General features: G+C 43.3%; 1 protein-coding gene across 1 annotated transcript in view; it reads right to left on the reverse strand.

The window, feature by feature from the left end:
- Positions 1-19787, reverse strand: part of scospondin (subcommissural organ spondin) — a 151229-nt gene that overhangs the window by 65397 nt on the left and 66045 nt on the right. The window contains exons 53-68 of the mRNA XM_036125764.1: positions 13776-13937; positions 13527-13700; positions 13288-13443; positions 13048-13206; positions 12801-12965; positions 12525-12716; positions 12247-12369; positions 6800-6929; positions 6552-6677; positions 4654-4742; positions 4286-4489; positions 1521-1691; positions 1125-1380; positions 950-996; positions 674-844; positions 451-585 (exon numbers count right to left, since the gene is read on the reverse strand). Coding sequence (XP_035981657.1) covers positions 451-585; positions 674-844; positions 950-996; positions 1125-1380; positions 1521-1691; positions 4286-4489; positions 4654-4742; positions 6552-6677; positions 6800-6929; positions 12247-12369; positions 12525-12716; positions 12801-12965; positions 13048-13206; positions 13288-13443; positions 13527-13700; positions 13776-13937 — 2460 coding nt within the window. The remainder of the gene's footprint in view (positions 1-450; positions 586-673; positions 845-949; positions 997-1124; positions 1381-1520; positions 1692-4285; positions 4490-4653; positions 4743-6551; positions 6678-6799; positions 6930-12246; positions 12370-12524; positions 12717-12800; positions 12966-13047; positions 13207-13287; positions 13444-13526; positions 13701-13775; positions 13938-19787) is intronic.

Consider the following 19787-nt stretch of genomic DNA (forward strand, 5'->3'; position numbering starts at 1 on the left):
CACATTTCTCAAAAATGGACTGCCTTGAGTTGTTTGTAACCTGCTGCACAGTCAGTTGTGACTTTATGGGGCTAAAAGACAGAAATTCAAGTTTGGCTGGAATTTAAATAAGTTCTGTATCGCTTTTCTAGTCATACTAACCACACGAAGCACTTTACAGTACAGCCACATTTACCCAGTCACACTGACTAACACACACTCATACACTGATACGCAGATTGGTGGGCAACTTGTGGTCAGGTGCCTTGCTCAAGGGCACATTGACATGTGACAGAAGAAGGATGAAATTGAAACCACAACTTGCAGATTGCAACACAACTATTCATCCATTTCTTATTTCTTATCCTTTTCTTGTGCACAAATACAATTTTTAAAGTAACAAGTAAGGCCACTTCTTGAAGTAACAGCTGGAATGTTAATTAAAATCTTTGTTGAACAGATCAGTGTTACCACACGGCTGCAGGTTACAGGCGCTGAACTGCTGAGCTGTGCCGTGGATTCTGATTGGCCCACGGGTCCGTGTCCTGTAACCTCCTCCACACGTCACAGAACACTCCGACCACACACTCCATGGTTCTCTTATACCTTTGAACACATCACAACACCCGTGTCCTTCACTTTGCTACAAACACATTCAACATTTCTTTAACAACATGAGCGATCCACTTCTCACCCAGACAGGGTTCGATGCTGCAGGTATCTAGCCCGACTCGCTCTCCTTTGCACGGACGACCACCGAAAGCTGGAGGAGGATTGGTTCCTGAGCGGTACCTCCGTCTGAAACCTACGTCACATGTTCGAGTGCAAGCGCTCCACTGGGTCCAACTGCTCCAGCCACAGTCCACTGGGACACAAAATAAGCATTGTAGGAAGACCAAAAACTGGACTGGACCAGACAAGGGCAATAGAAAAGGAACAGCAAATGTTAAATTCGTGACACACTGCTCACCTGGGCAAGGAACAGTCCCACATTTCATTTCTCCATCGGTACAGGTACTGTTTGAGACAAAAAAAAAATGTGTCAAAAGACACAAACGAGGAGCACTCCAACAGCAATAGGAATGGTTGTTTTGAGCAATGTTTAAAATATAGTCTGAATTGGAAGAATTATTAAAGAGGAGTACCAGTTGTTACAGACATCAGCAGGCAGGGAGGCACCTGCTGGGTGCATCTCTCCCTGGTGGTAACACGGGCACTGTGCCAAAGGAACACAGCTGCTGTTGAACAGGTAGAGGCCCGGGGCGCAGTAGCAGCCGTCGTAGCAGGAGGTGGCACACTGAACCTCTGTGGAGGTCATGTCCATGCACACCCGCGGACATGCTCCTCCCTGGGCCTTACACTCCGCTGCTGTCATGTACGTCATCCCCTCTGGACACACGCCTACAGGGAAACAAACACACGCTTAATAAATGTGGTGTATTATTTTTTTAATCAAATTAAAACAAAGAAAAACAAAATGCATGTTTACAATGCTTTCTGATGTCATCTCTAATAGCTCTCTGCATCTATAGATAGAGTACCTGAACAGGGATGAGAGTTGCAGTCCTTTGTTTGTATGTGAGGTCCAGTACAGTTTCTGCCCCCATGCTGTGGCGGTGGTGAACTGCAGAATCTCGCCCTCGTCTGGACACCAGAGTCACACTCAGATGAACACGGAGACCACTGGGACCACAGGGACCACTCTCCATGCACTGGAAGAACATGGCTAACATTAGCATGTGACCGGAATAGTTCAAGCTAGAGGCAGTTCACATTTTACCCGCAGCAGACAGCTCTCGGCATCTTCATTTAATAAAAGTCCAGACTGCTTGGTCTCACAGGCTAAAGCTAATGGCTAGCATGAGAAGAGCCAGCCCAAGACCAAAGCAGGCTACTACCGTTAGCAACTCCAAAATATCCTAGGGGTTTACGCTAACGCTAATTTATGAACACTTAATGTTGTGTTTGCTTTGATTGTTATTTACAGATGAGCCATGGATTATTTACCAGACAAAAACGATTCATGTTAAAGTAACTGCGATATAAAACTAAAGGAAAGTAAAAAGCAAAAATACTTTACTGTTTCTTTGTAAAAGGAGTCACTCTTCCCAGAAACTCTTACATGTTCCATTTTCAGTATGAGTCTCAGAGTGGAAGGTGTCTGATTATTCCCTCTTATATCTATTTCCCATAATCATTGCCTCCTTTGTAAATTTAACCATTAAATGTACAGGTGACAATGGTTCAAAGTAGGGTGACCTTTTGATTTGCAAAATCTGGACTCTGGCCTAGTCGTGAAACACTTCATCATATACTGTTTACTTTAAGAAGGCTTACATATTTAGAGTATACCTTCTCTGTGTGGTTAGAAATAATAGTTATGTAACAAAACTCAGATAAACCTCCATAAATTAACAAGTAAAAAGGTGAATTTAAAATCTCTGGAATAAAATTATAGAAATTACTCTTCTTGATAAGTAGATTAACCTGCAACAATAATAGCCCACTTTTTGAGTCATAGTGGACAAATAAATAAACAAATATCTGAAATAATGTTCTGAAAAAAAAAAACATTCTGTTATTTTCTGTGTTAATAATAATAAAAAGTAGCAGTCTCACAGAGACCCTTATTTAGCAAGAACAGATATGTGTATCCTCCAATCTTCAGTTTTCTTTTTTGTTCTATTTTTCTTCACCATACTCTCTTTATTCATATTTTGCTGCAGAGCTAATGCTAATTTGTAAAGTCTATTTCGTTCTTGTAGCCTGTTGGTATTTTTATGCACAAATACGCAAACATGTTTTGCAAATTTTCTACAGGTCACCAAGCTCAGTTGCACGTTTGTTTGGTTTTTACATTAGGCTTTTTAAGATTTTTCTTTCATATGGTGCATATTTGTAGCCTCGTGAGACCATCCTGATCTCGCGAGGTTTCAAGGTTTCACTCGCAGATCAGTCTGGATACCCTCCGTTGAAGAAAATTTGGAGCCGTTCACCAAACGAACGTCCAATCAGCGTTGGCTTTGAGGCGGGTTGAGGTGTGACGCAACGGGAAGCGCGTCAGTTCAGTCTAAAGAACATGGCGGCTTCAGCCGATGAAACTAGCGTTAGCGTGGCTATCGAGCAAGTTTTATCGGAATTACAGAGTATTTCTCTGCTGAGCTAACGAGCCTTTACTTGCAGCAGCAAGAGTAGCTTGGCTTGTGGTTGTGTTTTCGTCGTCGCTCGTAACAGAGCGACGACGAATCTGATTGGTTTATTTGACCCGTCTATCACCAACATAGGCCAATCAGCTGACCAGTATTTTCGCCCCTTCCCAAAATTACTTCAACGGAAGGTTTCCAGATGGATATGCGGAGCAAATCTATCTGGCGGAGTCAGGTAAGCATATTTGCCCTTACTGGACAATCTCCTATGCTGATTTTTTGTTTTTACATGCAGCATATACAGCAATGAATAACCCACATCAATAAACATATCCAGGGCACTTTTGTCATACACAGAAACACCTATGCCAGGCTGGGACATGGTGCACTCTGCCACCCAAATTTCCCGACCAAGATGGTATGATAGGAATTTATTTTACAGTTTGTCTGTAAAACTACACTTGCTCTTGGACATCTTGTAAAAAGCAGGTTACTAGTGCTGCCTCACTGTTCTGTCTATGAGGGGAGAAGAACCACACAAGGCGGCAGCTTGACGATGACGTCACATAAAAGAAAGGCCATATTATTCCATTTACCACATCAGTAAATTTGAGTGCATGCCTATTAGTCATGGGAAAAAACAATGATAACTGGACATTTTCATTGATCTATGAAGTTGTGGATAAGTCAAAATGTTCGGTGTTTGGGTGTATTAACCCATACATTTATTCCACTGTCCACCAGTGGACTACAAAAATGGCTGAACAAGGTGAAGTGGAACGCTCTGCGACCTGGAGGAAGAACCTGATTTAGATTTAAAGAGGCAGCACCAAAACAAATTGCACTTAGACAAATCTCAGAACAGGGGTAAAAGAGGAGCTGTGGAGCAACAAAGAATAACGAGGAATTCAGACGAAAGCATTACAGTTCCTCTTTATATAGACCACAACTGAATAAGAACTGAAAAGCATGATATGTCCCCTTTAAGATGACAGAAGTCCACTGGTCTTGGTTTCTGTTCCTACCGGACTAGACTTTAGGTTGAGCCTCCAGACCTAAGTAATCTGGATTTTTCCTAAATGAACCTCCTTGGAGAATTATCCACTGCAAGTAAAATGTAATTAGTTTTAGGTAGACAGGGATGACAATGCTTGGGTCACCTGGACAGTGCACAGTGTTGCAGGGCTCTTGTTCCTCGTCCTCTCCAGCACATACAGCTGGTGTGTAACTGTGGTCGGGAGCTGGGAGTGTGCTGTTGCAGCCGCGAAATCGCCGTCTCATCCCCACGTCATCTACGTCACTGAAACACGTCTTAGTGCACTCTGACCAGCTACTCCATTTACTCCATGTGCCATCTGGTAGTCCTGTGCAACATGAAGTGGAGAACGTCATTGTATGCTACTATAAAAAAGGCTTCATAAAGACTGCATAGGGTTTATGCATCAGATGAAAAGGTTTGACTTGATATGATTAGATAAAATGTTAAACATAATCCATTAAAATCTTTTAATTGTGTGAGTTCAGGTACCAGGGAGACACGGGATGGAGCAGCGCCGGGACTCAGAGGTGTCACCTGAACAGGCTGCTCTGATTGGTTCTGCCTCTATCAGCAAAGACCTGAGAGGAAAGAAATTATCCTTGAAGCGGTCTCATTAAGCAGTATCTGATACAGTCACTGTACAAGGCAGCACATTTCTGCAGCACACAACAATCCATTTTGGTTTCAACTGTCTTTGTGTACACTGATAAGGTTTAAATAGCTTGACAACCTGGTGAAGACAAGTGCCATAATGATTCTGAGAGTCCTCTCAGAGAGCTTCTATCTTAGCCTAAAATCCCCACCTAGGAGTTTTAGCTTCTGATCGCAGCTGAGAGTGACTCTGAGGAAGAAGACGACAGACATTTTTATCTTAGTGAGGAGGTGTGGCTGACCCCAATCCTAGGTGTGATGCTGTCTACTTAGCTGTGATTGGTTGACACAAGAAATAAATAGCAAACAAAAACACAAATGTCATAATCAATACAGAGAAATGAACTGATTAGACTGGATTGAGAAATGTGTGACATGATGATGGAATTAAATCATTGTAATTCAGCATCACAGTGTTTGAACACACCTTATTTTCATCATAATCATTATTTTGATTTTTTTTCTTCTTATGTTTACTCACCTTACCAGTCATTTTACTATTTCATCTATTTGATACCAGTGTGCTCTCCCCGTCAGTATTTTACTGGGACTGATATAAAATAGAGAAGAATAGGTGGAGAAAACTGAATTGAAAAGAGGAGCAGCTCCTCTATCCTCACAGCTCTGGGAGGATAGAGGGACTGTTGAACGGTAAATTGGTGCCTGAATCACAGCGTAAATAGGCAGATTTTAAAGCACAGATGACTGTGTGTGTCAGGCTTGGTGCTTGGTGCTTTTACGCACCAGCCTGGAAAATCAGAAGTGCTCCAAGCAGCAATCAGACGCCAGAGAGGAGAGGCATCACACAAGCAAATTTCATATGACCATTTAGGCTGGCATCATCATGTACTATACAGCAAATACCTTCACATCTCTTTTACATCTTCCCTCTACGTATATTGTACATTGTTTTGTCTTGAATTATTTTCTGCAACAATTTCCTATTATTTTAAAAATGTTATTATTGAGAGGATAAATAATAATTCCTCTGTACTGTTTTCTTTGTACTTTTTGCCACTTTTAATTCATGATTTTTCAATATTAGTCCTAATATTTATTTATCTTCAGTAAAATCACGTTGCTACCCATCATGTCCCTGAAACTAATTTATTTCCCCCAATGGGGATGATAAAGTTTATCATATCCACATATTAAAGATTGTTAGGTGTTTATGGGCTAATTTCCACCAGTGTTTAGGTGGTGGATCAGCAAATCAGCTCTCTCTGTTTCCGCCATGTTCTCTGCTTAAGAGACTTTTAGGCTCGCTAAGAGTCCTCCACACTACTCCTAAAATGTTATCACATTAGGAGCTCACTTATGGCCCAGGATCCTTTGTGAATAACTTTTATCTTACAGAGGTAAAACTCTAAGAAAAATCTTAGAATTTGAGAAATTGTAAGATTTTTCCTTGAATGACGTCAGTAAGAGCTACTTTTAACAATTAACATTGCCGTATAAACATGTTAATACAAACAAATGTCTTGTTTTCAATGGGTCGTTGTCATGTAAACAAGGTCTTAGAATTCTTTGTGAATACGGACACAGATCAACATTTGTGATGCATAAAAATTATTTTGACCAAGACTGCTTTGTGTGAGCTGTTAGCATCTGTGCTTTAGGTGGATAAAATGCAAAGGTCAAACAAATCTCTTAAAATAAGCGTCAATTAGAATGATAAGGATACTCTAAGGGTCAATCAGGACCGTCTAAAGCTGTACAGAAATAAGCAAACTCACCTGTAGCGTTGCTGCAGCCCCACACCGCAGGTGACATCACATGGAGACCATGAAGACCAGGCAGACCACCGACAGGTCCCCACACATCTAGAAGGGTCACAGATGACCTGCCCTTCTCTGCACATACTGGGGGTCAAATAAGAATTTTATCAAGCCATTCATTATTATTTACAATAAGTGTTTTTTTTCACACAACAGTTTTCCACAGCTGAACGTCTAACATTTGAACATGTGTCCGTGTCTCTCACCATGTGGTGCACTGATCTCTGCTGATCACCTGTCCAGGCTGCAGCGTGTCATCGTCCCAGTGGCAGACACACTGGCTGGAGTTCACACATTGGCCGTCCTGAAGGTACAACCCGTAGGGACAGCGGCAGCCTGGGGGACGGCATTGTTTATGGCAAAGGTTCGTGATTTAGGGAAAACAAAAGTCAGTTCTTTTCCATCAGCACAAAGTTTTGTTTGCTTGGTTTTAAAGCTGCCATAAAATTAGAAATATGGGATGAGAAACATCAGTAGTCAAACATGCATTCTCTGCTGGTATGATTATGTTTAGACAAAATAAAAAAGACAAATGTTACCAAGATCATTAAGATAAATCTGAATTATGATCCCTTTCCCATTTTATATATATATATATATATATATATATATATATATATATATATATATATATATATATATATATATATATATATATATATATATATATATATATTAATTTAAACCACCTAGAGAGCTGTGATAAGTGTTAAACACACATAACAATACAACCATTTATCCTTATTGTCCTTAACTATAGCTATGTTAATCTACCAACAGTTTAGGAAATATACAGATAAACGCATACTTATTTTAAGTTTAGATTTTTTTCTTTTAAATAACATAATTTCCACCAAAACGTGTTGAAGAGGGTTGTACAGCCTTATGATCCCAGCAGACTGTGTTCTTTGGCGTTTTCGCACCTGTTAGGGGTTTCCATGACACTTTGGTCTCACGGGAAGGATCAGATTCCCCAAAATAGGGGGTTTTCACTGACGTCACTGGCCAACTTCCGGTCCGCCATATTGGGTGGTTCACTTCCTTATCTCTAGTTGTCCTACACGTATTATCGTATCGCGAATGGATAAGTACGCCAGCACGCTAGAGCGACCAGATAAGGACGTATATCTGAGGAAATGTTCCGTGATCGACCATATGGACCCGTATGCCCTCCACGGTGCCTTGTTTAGCCGTAATCCAGATGATTGGCCAAATGTAGAGCACGGCGACATAGTGCATTACTTGGTGTTCAGTGAAAACCCTCTGCACACTCTTGAGGAAATGAGAGCTTACAAGGGTCTAGAGGCTCACAACCAGTTCACATCTGGTTATGTACATCAAGGAAATCGCCATCATACGTGGACGGGTGAGTTTTAATAAGATGGTAAAAATGTAAACAATCCGACGCAAATGCGTCGCATGCTTCTGCAGTGGCTGACGGCCGGCGGCCGGCGGTGCGCGAAGGCGCTTGGCTGCAGGGCTGATCGACGCCGCTCGCGGCTTTAATTATTTAAGCAGAACAATGACCAGTGCAAAATTAAGTTGTATTTACCGTATTGGCGCCGGTAGGAGCTGCAGATCATAAAGCCAGCAAACAGTGGGAACACAGCAACTCGTTCAAAGGTAAGCTGCGCTCAGACGGGCTCTGGCACATGCTAACCGTCAGCGCTAACAACCACTCACGCATGTAAACTACTTTTAACTAGCTGCTATGTGTTTCAAAGGTTTAGAACACACTCTCATTGACATCGGGATACTGTGGAAAGTTATGTTCGGTCGACTTACAGCCGCGATCCAAGCGAGCCGACGACTCTTTGTTATCACTAACAGTTGTTCTCCGTGGTTGCGCCTCCAGGCAGGAAAGCGGTGGAAAATTAATCTGTTTCTATGTTTTTCCCATGGCGATCATGTGTTGCGCTGTTACAGCCCACAATACAGCAACGGTTTACCATGGTTGAAATCAAGTTAAGGTGAAATTAATCAAATTAAAACACGGCTGAGAGAGGGAGTACAGTACGCGGTAGTAATAGGCAGTAGAGGGGGCGGAGTCAGTCAACATGGCAGCCGCGGAAAGTAATAAGTCATAACGCCCAAGCCCTATTATTAATATATTCTTCTTACATGTTTTAAATACTTAACAGTTAATTACCTGTGACAAAGTGAGCACCGCAGACTCTGGCGTATTCCAGCTTATCACCGTCCAAATCGGACCTGGATATCCGTGTCAGCCATAGGTGACGGCGTTGTTCAGATAGCTGTTTTGTTTTTTCACATTGATTCACTATTACGGCTAGTAGGCGATAGAAAGAGCGTTGATCTCCACCTCCACGGGCCGTGCAACCAACCATTAAACACGTTTTCCCCATTGTTCACTTCCAATACTGCCTAAGGCGTCATACAATGCAGGTCAACGGTGCGAAACGACTGCCACCCAATATGGCGGACGCGCTGAGTAGTCACGTGAGCGTGACGTCAGCTGAAAACCCCCTATTGATGAATAACAAACCATCTGCAGAAAGTAACAATGGGGTAGGCAGCATTATCTGGTTTTGGGGATGTGAAATGTCACCTCAATGTCTGTAAATGTGCCTTTATGTTAATGTTTTTATGTTGTGTAATATTTTAACATTTTTAACAAAGTTCCATAGAAGCCCTGGACTTTGCAGGACATGTAGGGACAGTCATGAGCCCTCAGCTGGGCCACGGGTTCTGACTTTTGCCTCTGCTTACATGCTAAACAGCATGTCGGATTTTCTAGCCTTCAAAAAGTCTCCCAGGTTTGTGTGGTGAAAAGGGACCATCAATGTGAGCACTGATGGTGTTACCTGGAGAGGTGTGATTGTGAGGAACAGCTTTCCTAATTCCAGTGGTGTTTTGTTATTGGACTTCTGTCCAATATATGGGGTATCCACAGCAATCCCTGTTTTCAGATTTGTACTTGGTACAAAGCCAACTTTGGCCAAAAGTTATTGACTTTGTAACCATATCATACTGTGATATGGTTCAATCCAAATTTGAACTGGCTGCCAGGGCAGGATGGCCTCTATGGTGTATGTGGCTGGAATATCAAGGAGTAGTCATGGATGTCTAATCGGGGACCCTCTGCTCTGCTTCTGTCTGGAAAGGTCTCAGGCAGATAGCAAACTACAAGCCTAAAGCCCCCCACTCCATGAACGACCGACAGTTAGCAAACGACCTGAACAACTTCTACTGTCGTTTTAACAGACAAAGGGACAGTCCTGCATTCACCCCACACGACACCACCCAAGAGATCACCTCCACCTCCTCCTCAGTGACAACTCTTTCCATTCATGAGAGGGATGTTAACAACTCTTCAGAAGACAGAACCCCCTGAAAGCTGCTGGACCAGACTCTGTCTCTCCATCCACCCTGAAGCACTGTGCTGTTCAGCTGTCTCCAGTGTTCACAGACATTTTTAACACCTCACTGGCGGCATGTCACGTACCAGTCTGCTTCAAATCCTCCATCATTATCCCTGTTCCAAAGAAGCCAAGGACCACAGGACTTAATGACTTTAGACCCGTCGCTCTGACCTCTGTTGTTATGAAGTCCTTTGAGCGCCTTGTGATTTCACACCTTAAAGAAATCACCGATCCCCTCCTGGACCCCCTACAGTTTGCCTACAGAGCCAACAGGTCTGCAGAGGACGCTGTCAACCTGACCCTTCACCACATCCTCCAGCACCTGGACTCTGCAGGAACCTACACCAGGATCCTGTTTGTGGATTCCAGCTCTGCCTTCAACATAATCATCCCAGCTCTGCTTCAGGAGAAGATCTCCCAGCTGAATGTACCTGACTCCGCCTACAGGTGGATCACAGACTTTCTGTCTGACAGGAAGCAGCACGTGAAGCTGGGAAAACATGACTCTGACTCACAGCTCATCAGCACTGGTTCCCCCCAGGGCTGTGTTTTTTCTCCTCTGCTCTTCTCCCTGTACACCAACAGCTGAACCCCCAGTCATCAGTCTGTCAAGCTCTTGAAGTTCACGGATGACACCACTCTCATCTGACTTATCTCTGATGGTGATGAGTCCACTTACAGGTGGGAGGCTGAGCATCTGGTGAGCTGGTGCAGGGAGAACAAACCTGGAGCTCAACACTGTAAAAACAGTGGAGATGGTTGTGGACTTCAGGAAGAACTCAGCCCCAGCTACCCCCATCACCCTCTGTGACTCCACCATTGACACTGTGGAGTCTTTCCGCTTCCTGGGAACTATCATCTCCCAGGACCTAAAGTGGGAGCTGAACATCAACTCCCTCACCAAGAAAGCCAAGCAGAGGATGTACTTCCTGCGGCAGCTGAAGAAATTCAACCTGCCAAGGACAATGATGGTGCAGTTCTACTCCTCCATCATTGAGTCCATCCTTACCTCCTCCATCACAATCTGGTACGCTGGTGCCACCGCCAAGGATAAGGGCAGACTGCAGCGTGTCATCCGGTCTGCAGACAAGGTGATTGGCTGCAATCTTCCATCTCTCCAGGACCTGTACGCCTCCAGGACTCTGAGGCGTGCAGGGAAGATTGTGGCTGATCCCTCGCACCCCAGTCACAGACTATTTCAGTCACTTCCCTCTGGCAGGAGGCTGCGGTCCATCAGGACCAAAACTTCACGCCACAAGAACAGCTTTTTCCCATCTGCTACCAGCCTTGTGAACAAGGCCAAGAGACGCCTGTGACACTGGACACTGTCTCTCTCCCCCGTTCAGGTCTACAAGCTTCTGCGTTACATTAACGCATAGTTTACTGAGTGTGTATAACTTCTGTATATATATCCATTTTATTCAATTTCATTTTATTTTATTGTATTCTTATTTTGTCTGAACCATCAACACCAAGTCAAATTCCTTGTATGTGCAAACCTACTTGGCGCTTAAACTTGATTCTGATTCTGATTCTTAGGCTTCAGCTGTCCCTTTTGAAATGATGTAGACATGTTGTTTTCAAGCCATACACTTCAATGTAAAAAGGGGGAGTGTGCAGTCTAGTGTAAATAAAAATAATGTCAGTTCCTCTAAGTTGAAGGGTTCTCCACTGAAATAAAATATGAACTGCTTCCTCTGGGTTTGGATCTGGAGTCCTCCTCTGCTTCAAGTAGAGGTGTTCAAGTATCTTGATCCCTTGGTCAAAGGTGATGGCAGGATGAAGCAGGAGATGGATGGATGAATCGGGGCTTTGTCTTCAGTAACACTGAAGCAGTCTGCCATGATAAAGAGCTGAGCCGCAATAATATGAAATGCTTAGACTCAACCACAGCGTCATCTGCTCCTTTACATCAAGAGAAATCGGCTGAAGTGGTTTGGATGGCTAATCGGGATACCTGCTGGGTGCTTCCCTAACACACTGGGTAAAGATTCTGGTGAAGATCCAGAAAACCCTGGGGGAACTATATGTCGCTTCTGTTTCTGGGGATCCCCCAAAATGAGTTGGAAGGCATCGCTGGGGAACCCAATGTCAGGTTGCCTTCCCTGTCAATCCTCTGACCCAATATCACAGGGATAGATGTAAGGAGAACCAAGCTCAAGCCTTGTAGCAACAGTTAGGACTTCATGCAATTCAAACACATGTGCAGCGTTAACAGCCCCGTAAGCTCTGCAAACATGGAATACAAAACAAATGCATGTGAGTCTTACCGATGGTACAAGTTGCAGAGCAGTTGGTGGTCAAGCTGAGATCTGAGCAGGTAGGAGGACAGAGATCAACCCTTCCAGCTCGGCAGTCCTCTTCTGTCACCAGCACCATACCACTGACACAGCCTGTTGATCAGGTTATTGGTAGATTTGGATCAAACTGTTGTATCATTTAGAAGTTTACTTGTTGAACTTTGGACCAAAAGATAAATCAAACCGGTCTTGTCGGTACCATTGGAGTAGCCTTCTGAGCAAGAACTATCTGAGGTGTCTCTACTTGCCTGTCTGTGTGCCTGTCTCATCGGTGCAGGGCTGGAGGTTGCAGGTTTGGCTCTGTCGGGTCATGCCCTCACAGTCTCGCCCTCCGTTTTTAGGAGGAGGGGCCGAGCAGGTTCGGTTCCTCTGCCTAACTCCTCCTCCGCACAAAGCATCGCACTCTGACCACTCTGTCCACCCCGACCAGTGACCATGAACTGGGAGAAGGAGCAATAACACACTATCACATACAGGGACCCCCCCCCCTCGAGGAGCGGTGGATGTAGGTCCGGCATTCAAACCTGGACATGCTCGAGGGAAGCAGGCTCGACTGTCAAACTGAGCTCCACCACAGGATCCCCCAGGCAGGGCGTCTCTTAATATATCCCTCTGCCGGAACAAGGAGCCGAGACCACACGTCACACTGCAGGCACTCCAGGCTGTCCACGGGGACATTATGCAGTCCACTGGAAGAGCGCGGAGGAAGTGTTAAGAAGCACCCAAGCCCTTTGATGAAATGGCCACTTTGGAGGTGCATATATCACCTACCACAATCTTTTTCATCCGATCCATCAACACAGTCCCTCCGCAGGTCGCACCTGCGATCTTTGTGGACACACTCCCCACTGTCACAAGAAAACTGTTTAGGAGAACATGGCCTGGGCACCAGGGGGCGCCATGGAGTTACTACTGGACTGGTGGTTGTGCCTGAAGGGGGATGGCGAGACACTTTATTTAGCACATCCTAAAGTTTTACAGCTGAAGAAAAAGAAAAGCAGTCTGTCGTACCGCAGCGTTCTTCATCTGAACCATCTAAGCAATCCTTCCTTCCATCACACACTTGCGCAGAGTCCACACAGCCAAATGACCAGCACGTGAACTGGCCCTCCACACAAAGCACTCTGGGTAAACCAGTATCTGGAGGGCTTGTGATGACTGCTGGTGCTGTCAATCAACAGAACCTGCTGTTTATACTGAAACTGTGCTGTAGAGAGATGGAGTCATCACATGATAGAACAATGCCAAACCTGCTGTGGTGTGAAGACCAGGTGTGCCAGGCTGCAGTGAGGTAGTGAGATGGAGTCCAGGTCCTTCAGTCTCGGCAGTATGTAGCCCAGGGCTGCCTGTTGCGTTTTGGACATGGATACCAGGTGTTGTAGCGTAGCTGGTCTGATCATGCAAGCCTCGGGTGGGAGCGGTTCCTAGAACGCATGGAAGAAAAATTAGGGAAAAGGAGTGAAATGCAAAAAAAGGGATAGACTCTGAGTAAGGTTTACCACAGCTTATCTCATCAGAGTAATCCTTGCAGTTTGGTTGACCATCACAAAGCAGAGACACAGGGATGCACTCCTTACTGTAGCGGCAAGCAAACTGGCCTGGGTTACAGCGCTGCACTGTCACTTTCCCAACACCAGAGGGCGATGTCGTTGGCTGCTCATCTGCACAGCAGAAATATTTCTTTTAAGAAGCTATAAGGAACATAAATGGTGGGTTCATGACACCCTCCACCACACATAATTACAGTGCTTTCCAACAATATGTATACTGGTAGAAATTGTACAGATTTTATCACGTTACCATCACAAACATCAAAAACATTTATAATCTTGAGGTGTAAGGAAATGATACATGGCTTTGCCATTGTTTTACTCATGAAACTTTGAATTGAGTGGAATACATTTGTATGTATCCCCCCCTTTACTTTAATACAATACATAAATTCCAGTGCAACCAGTTGCCTTAAAAAGTCGACCTTCTTTGTAAAAAAGTAAAAAATCCTGCCAATGGTCTCTAAAGCAGATCAGTCCAAATATGTTTCTGAGTAGCTTGTTAAGTGTGTATCTTGTAAATCCCTTTGGTCATAAGGGACCTGCTCGATGTTTCCAGAACCAGAACTAAACAGTTGGAAGCAACATTTAGATTCAATGCTCTCTGAAAGAGACTCTTGGCTCCATTAAATCTGGACTAAAACTGTCTTAACAGCTCAAATAATCTCTATAAGGAACTTTTCACCCAATGACTGATGTGTAATTAAAGTGTGAGATTCAAAATAAAATCCATGTTTTAGCATTAGTTTATTTTCTATGCAATGGATGTATCTGACATGTTAATTTTTTTATTGTTTTTATAGTTTTCTTTTTGTTCTCACTAAAGCATTTTAGATTTCTTTATGGATGTGAGCAAACTTGCCTGGCCTGACCTACTGACTAAAGTCCACCTGTAATTTAATATCAGTAGGAATCCGGCTGTTATGTTTCTGGCCTTAGAAGTTTGTTAGAGGCCATTAGTGAACAAACAGCACCATGAAGACCAACAAACACAGCAGATAGACCTGGGAGAAAGATTTAGGAAAATTAAATCAAGATTAGGCCATCAATCAATTTCCCAAATGTTCAACATCTCACCGAGTACTGTTCAATCCTCTAACACACCACCGATGGTAAAACATGGTGGTGGTAGCATAATGCTCTGGGATGCTTCGTCCAGCAGGGACAGTAAAGCTGATCAGAGTTGATAGGTAGATGGATGGATAGAAATACAGTTCAACCTTGGAAAAAAACATGTCAGGTGCTTCAAAAAAGTGACACTGGAGTAGAGGTTCACCTTCCAACTGGGCAATGACCTTAACATCCAGTTACAGCGAAAATGGAATGGGTTACCAAAACATATTAATGTGTTAGAAGAACCCAGTCAATGTCTAGAGCTGAATCTGAAAATGGATCAGTGGCATGACTTGAACGTCATTCTTAATAGATGCTCTCCATCCCATGTTGCTCAGCTTCAGCCATCTTGCATGGCAGAAAGGGCAAAAATGTCAATTTCTAACAGTGCAAGGGGTAATAGACATAGTCTATAAGACTTGCAGCTGTGCTTAAAATACAAGGAGGGTTGAATAGAAATCGCGACAGACTTTTAAGATTTAAAAAAAAAAGATATATTGAAATCCAACTGGGCCTCCTGCCGATCAGGGGCCCATCAGCGCTGGTGTGACTGTAACTATTTCTCTGTCTTTACCTAGATAAAATATAACTAAAAGCATACTTGTCTGTTTTATGCGTCCTACATTCAAGGTAATAAGTAAGTGGGGGTCGCCTGACTGGGTAAAACGAACTGGGTCCACCGAGGGTGCTTCACCGTAGACACGGCACGGTGAAACAGTAACAAATTGGTGTTTCCGCCCGGTTCCCAAAAGGCGGCATACCACCTTCCGTTTTCCGGCCAGGACGTCATTCCGGAAGAAAAACACACAGCTTGCGGCCGCAAAAAAGGTAAGGAGATTTCATTCATCTCCTAGTGTCTTTTTCTTCCTGGAGGGCCGACTTTTTGTATTTCTAAAGGCAGAGAAAGGTTTGAGGATAATTGTTTGCAAACGTGTCGATGAGAATTTGGGATTTGCGTGCGGTCACAGAGGTGAGAGTCCGGGAATCCTTGGCCAGGGTTCCGAAAATACTGTGCACCTTGAGAATTTAGGGTTTAAAAGGTCCCCTTGTTAGGCACAGAGGAAAATACGTGTTCCTCTGTGCGTAGCATAAAAGCGGCCATCCTGACAGACACGCCTGTACGCGTGGCTTCTTAAACATCGTGTAGCCTAGAAAATGTGGGTTTAGAGCTCCCTTATTTTCCGCGAGGACGAACATAAAAATCCTCGTTTTTGCGGTAATATAAAAGCAGCCTTTTTCGAAAAACGAGCGCGTATGAGACTGAGAACACGCGTGGCTTCTAAAACATCGTGTAGCCTAGAAATTGTGGGTTTAGAGCTCCCTTATTTTCCGCGAGGACGAATATAAAAATCTTCGTTTTTGCGGTAATATAAAAGCAGCCTTTTTCGAAAAACGAGCGCGTATGAGATTGAGACCGGAGGTACCTACAGAGTTAACTAAAGATTGGCCAGAGAGAATGTGTGTGTGTGTGTGTGTGTGTGTGTGAGACACGTTATTGTCATTGAGCCGTGGAAGTGAAGTGAAGGGTAAGGGCCTTCTCATCCTGAGTACACTGGCTCATTGAAACTGCCGTGTAAAAACACAATAATAAGGCATATAGGAACATAATAAGTTTTGGTGTCTGAGAGATAAAAAATAAGCTCTCATTGGACCGGGGTCAGGACGCTGTCCCAGCAGGTTGGCCAAGACGTGTGAGTGCTGGAATGGCTGAGAATCAGGCAGAAAATGAGCTCCAGGGGTGTTCTTTAGGAACACTGCTGGAGACAGGAAAAAGGAGCATAATGGCAAACTTCCCACACAAAGATGCTGAAAACCATTTAAAACAATTTGAGGAGTGGTGTGAAAAAATGAGGAGAGACGGGGTTTTTGGTGATACAGAAGGGTCACCACCAGAGGCCGAAATGTGCACTTACTATTTGCAGATGTTAAAAAATAGATTAGCCCTAGCACAAGTAGAAACGGGTGATGCAGGTGAGTTTGCTCGAGAAAAATACCAAAAAGAGGAAATCAAAATAGCAGGCTTGATAAAACTAACTGAACTGTATTTCAGCATGTGCTTCTCAGGCCTCGACAAACAACAAGAGAGTGAAAATCTGCAAGGGGTAAGGGAATCATCTTCTTTCAAACAAGAAGGTAAGTACACAACTATGCAAAACAATCTGCATGGTGATAAGGGAGAACTGTTATCCAAGGCCAGGAGTGTGGTGACTTCATCAGACCCTTCGGTGCAGGTGCCTGGTATGGTGTTATGTGGGGGACAGGTAAGCTGTGACGTAAGACCCAGATGTAACCTGCATTCTAGCGAAACTGATCTTTCTTTACCTGCAACAAAACAAAGTGTGCAACTGCCATTGTTTCAGACTCACAGTGCTACAGGACAGGTGAATGCAGCTGTTTACAGCCCTCTTTCATGTGCTGACAACGTTCATCTGAGGCACATGTTCCCTGATCCCAGAAAAGGGGCGCACCTTTGGATCCAAGCATTCGTGGAGACTTTAAGCGGGTATGTATTGGCTATTGGTGATGTGAGGACTGGCTTATCAGCATACCTGGAACCACAAGAGGTACATGCGGTTGAAGTCTCTGCTGGAACTGACGTACTAGGAACAGCTGCTCCTTTGGCCCCAGTGGCACGGCAACTTTGGAGCACATTGAGGACATTTTTATCCAGTAAGTACGGATTCTGGCCTTTTTAAATGACACTACACGTTGGGCAGGGGAGACGGCTTCAGCATATGTGAACAGAATGTTGAAAGTTTGCGCGCAAGCTGTCTGTCTGATATTGTTGCCTTCGTCATGTCTTGTACAATATATTGTGTCTGTTGAAATGAGATTATTGAGTCAGAGTGAGTGGGGGAGAGACTGCTTGGATCCGCGGATATTGAGTGTGTCTGTGTGTGTGTGTGCAAATGGGTCTTTGTGTGTAAGTGAGGTTACAGATAAATGTATTTGTGTTTTGTTTTGTTTTGGGGGTTTTTGGCGCAGGGGGGTGTTCAAAGTGCAACCAGTTGGTCGGGGCAGTTGGATTAATAAGAAAAAGAAAAGCGAAAGTTTTTAATAAAATAAAAAATAAAAAGGAAACGGAAACGGAACTAAAAGGGCGTTGCACCGGGGAAGCGTTTACGTGGGGACCGACTGGGACTTCCGGTGTGGATAAAATTGTTCGTAACTATTAAATGCAACGTATAACTTTCAAAAAGGGGTAAGCGTCCAGGTGTCTGCGAGACACAGAGTTGTATCCTTGCGGGGCTGAAGAGTAAAACCGTGTTTGGACGAAACATTCGGGGGTCGTAGCCAGCGCAAGCTCTCCACTTTTAAACTAAGCGGGAACTTAACATGTTGAAAATACATCTTTCGGCGTTGCTATAGACGTTTAAAAACTATGAAAAACATAGAACTATTTAAGACAGTCAGAAAAAGCAGGCCTGCACGTGTTTGTCTGTCTGAATGTCATCTTTGTATGTAAATGTATGTATTTGTGTATCGTATGTAACTAAACGTTCGTCTGTGTGATGTTCATGGTTTCAGAATGTTCATTTGTTTTGGGAGAACTGCAGCTCCGTAATTCAAATGACGTTTTTAATCATGAACTACGTTAACTAAAAGCTGAAGAAAGGTAAAGAGAGATTTCAATAACAGTTTGTTTTCTTCCCACATTAAACATCCGGCCAAATTAAATTGTTACACTGAGAGATGTTAACGTGTCTTAAACAGAAAATATCCCAGGGCTGTAGGAACTACTTGGGACTAGGGATAAAGGTTTTTGTTGTTGTTTGGAGCTTAATTATGCAGAACAGTAACCAGAGGTGTTGGGGCTGTATTCAGTTATGCTATTAGATTGTGCTTGGCTTGTGTTTGTCAATGAATTCATGACAGCTGAAATAATAACAGAACTAAGGATTTTACAGCTGCCTAAAAAGAAGAATTTAAGAGCATTAAGATATACATGATTTTTGATTTAAATAGATGAGACAAACTGCTTTAAACAAACTGTATGGGACTAAATATGGTTGCTTTTCTAAGGGTTCTGTATTAATTTATTTTATTTCTTTTTACTGGGGATTTGAATGCAGCTAATGAGAAATTTTGAGAAGTGTTAAGATATCACAAGGCCACATTAAGCATGTCATCGGTTACAAAAGCATCTGATGTTATTAGTTATGCTGAGCTGAGGCAAGCCTCAGAGGGTCAGTTTAACCTGAAGCAGGACAAAAGATATGATAAACAAATCTGACCATGATGTAAACATCTGAATGTTATGGCAAGGCTGGGTCTGTGTGTTCTGGCCTGGGGGCACGAAAACTATGTCAGAGGGAAAAAATAAAATAAAGCCAGCTTGTGAAGAGTTAGATTCTACTTCTAATCTCTATGTTTTTGGGTAGCTTTCTCAATGTGCTGAATTACGGGGAAAACTCTTATCATGTATAGAAAAACACTAGAAGCTCAAAAGCCTGAAAGAGAAAACGGTTGCTTTAAAGTTTCACCCTTAACCAATTAAGATTGAAAAGCATTAATAACTAAGTTTGCATGATCGAAAGAGCTAGAAAGAAATCAAAAGAATGCTATAAGATATTGGAACACACATAATGCACGCTTTGGGAGACTTTTTACTTTCGGGTTTTTATTGTTTTGTGTATTTTGATTATTTCTTTGTTAAATGATTCCTTTGCTTTAATTTTTGCATCACCAGTGACAAAGAAGTGACAATATTTAAGGTTGTTCGGCAGATAATTTAAGAAAAGGAGAAGTATTAATACAAAAACGCTGAAAGAAAAGGAACAAGAGATTCCTACCTCCCCTGGACCAACCAAGAACTTAGACACATCACGTTAAGAACCAAGACACTAG

Source organism: Fundulus heteroclitus, chromosome 21, assembly GCF_011125445.2.
Source record: "Fundulus heteroclitus isolate FHET01 chromosome 21, MU-UCD_Fhet_4.1, whole genome shotgun sequence".
In the NCBI taxonomy this organism is placed as follows: Eukaryota; Metazoa; Chordata; class Actinopteri; order Cyprinodontiformes; family Fundulidae; genus Fundulus; species Fundulus heteroclitus.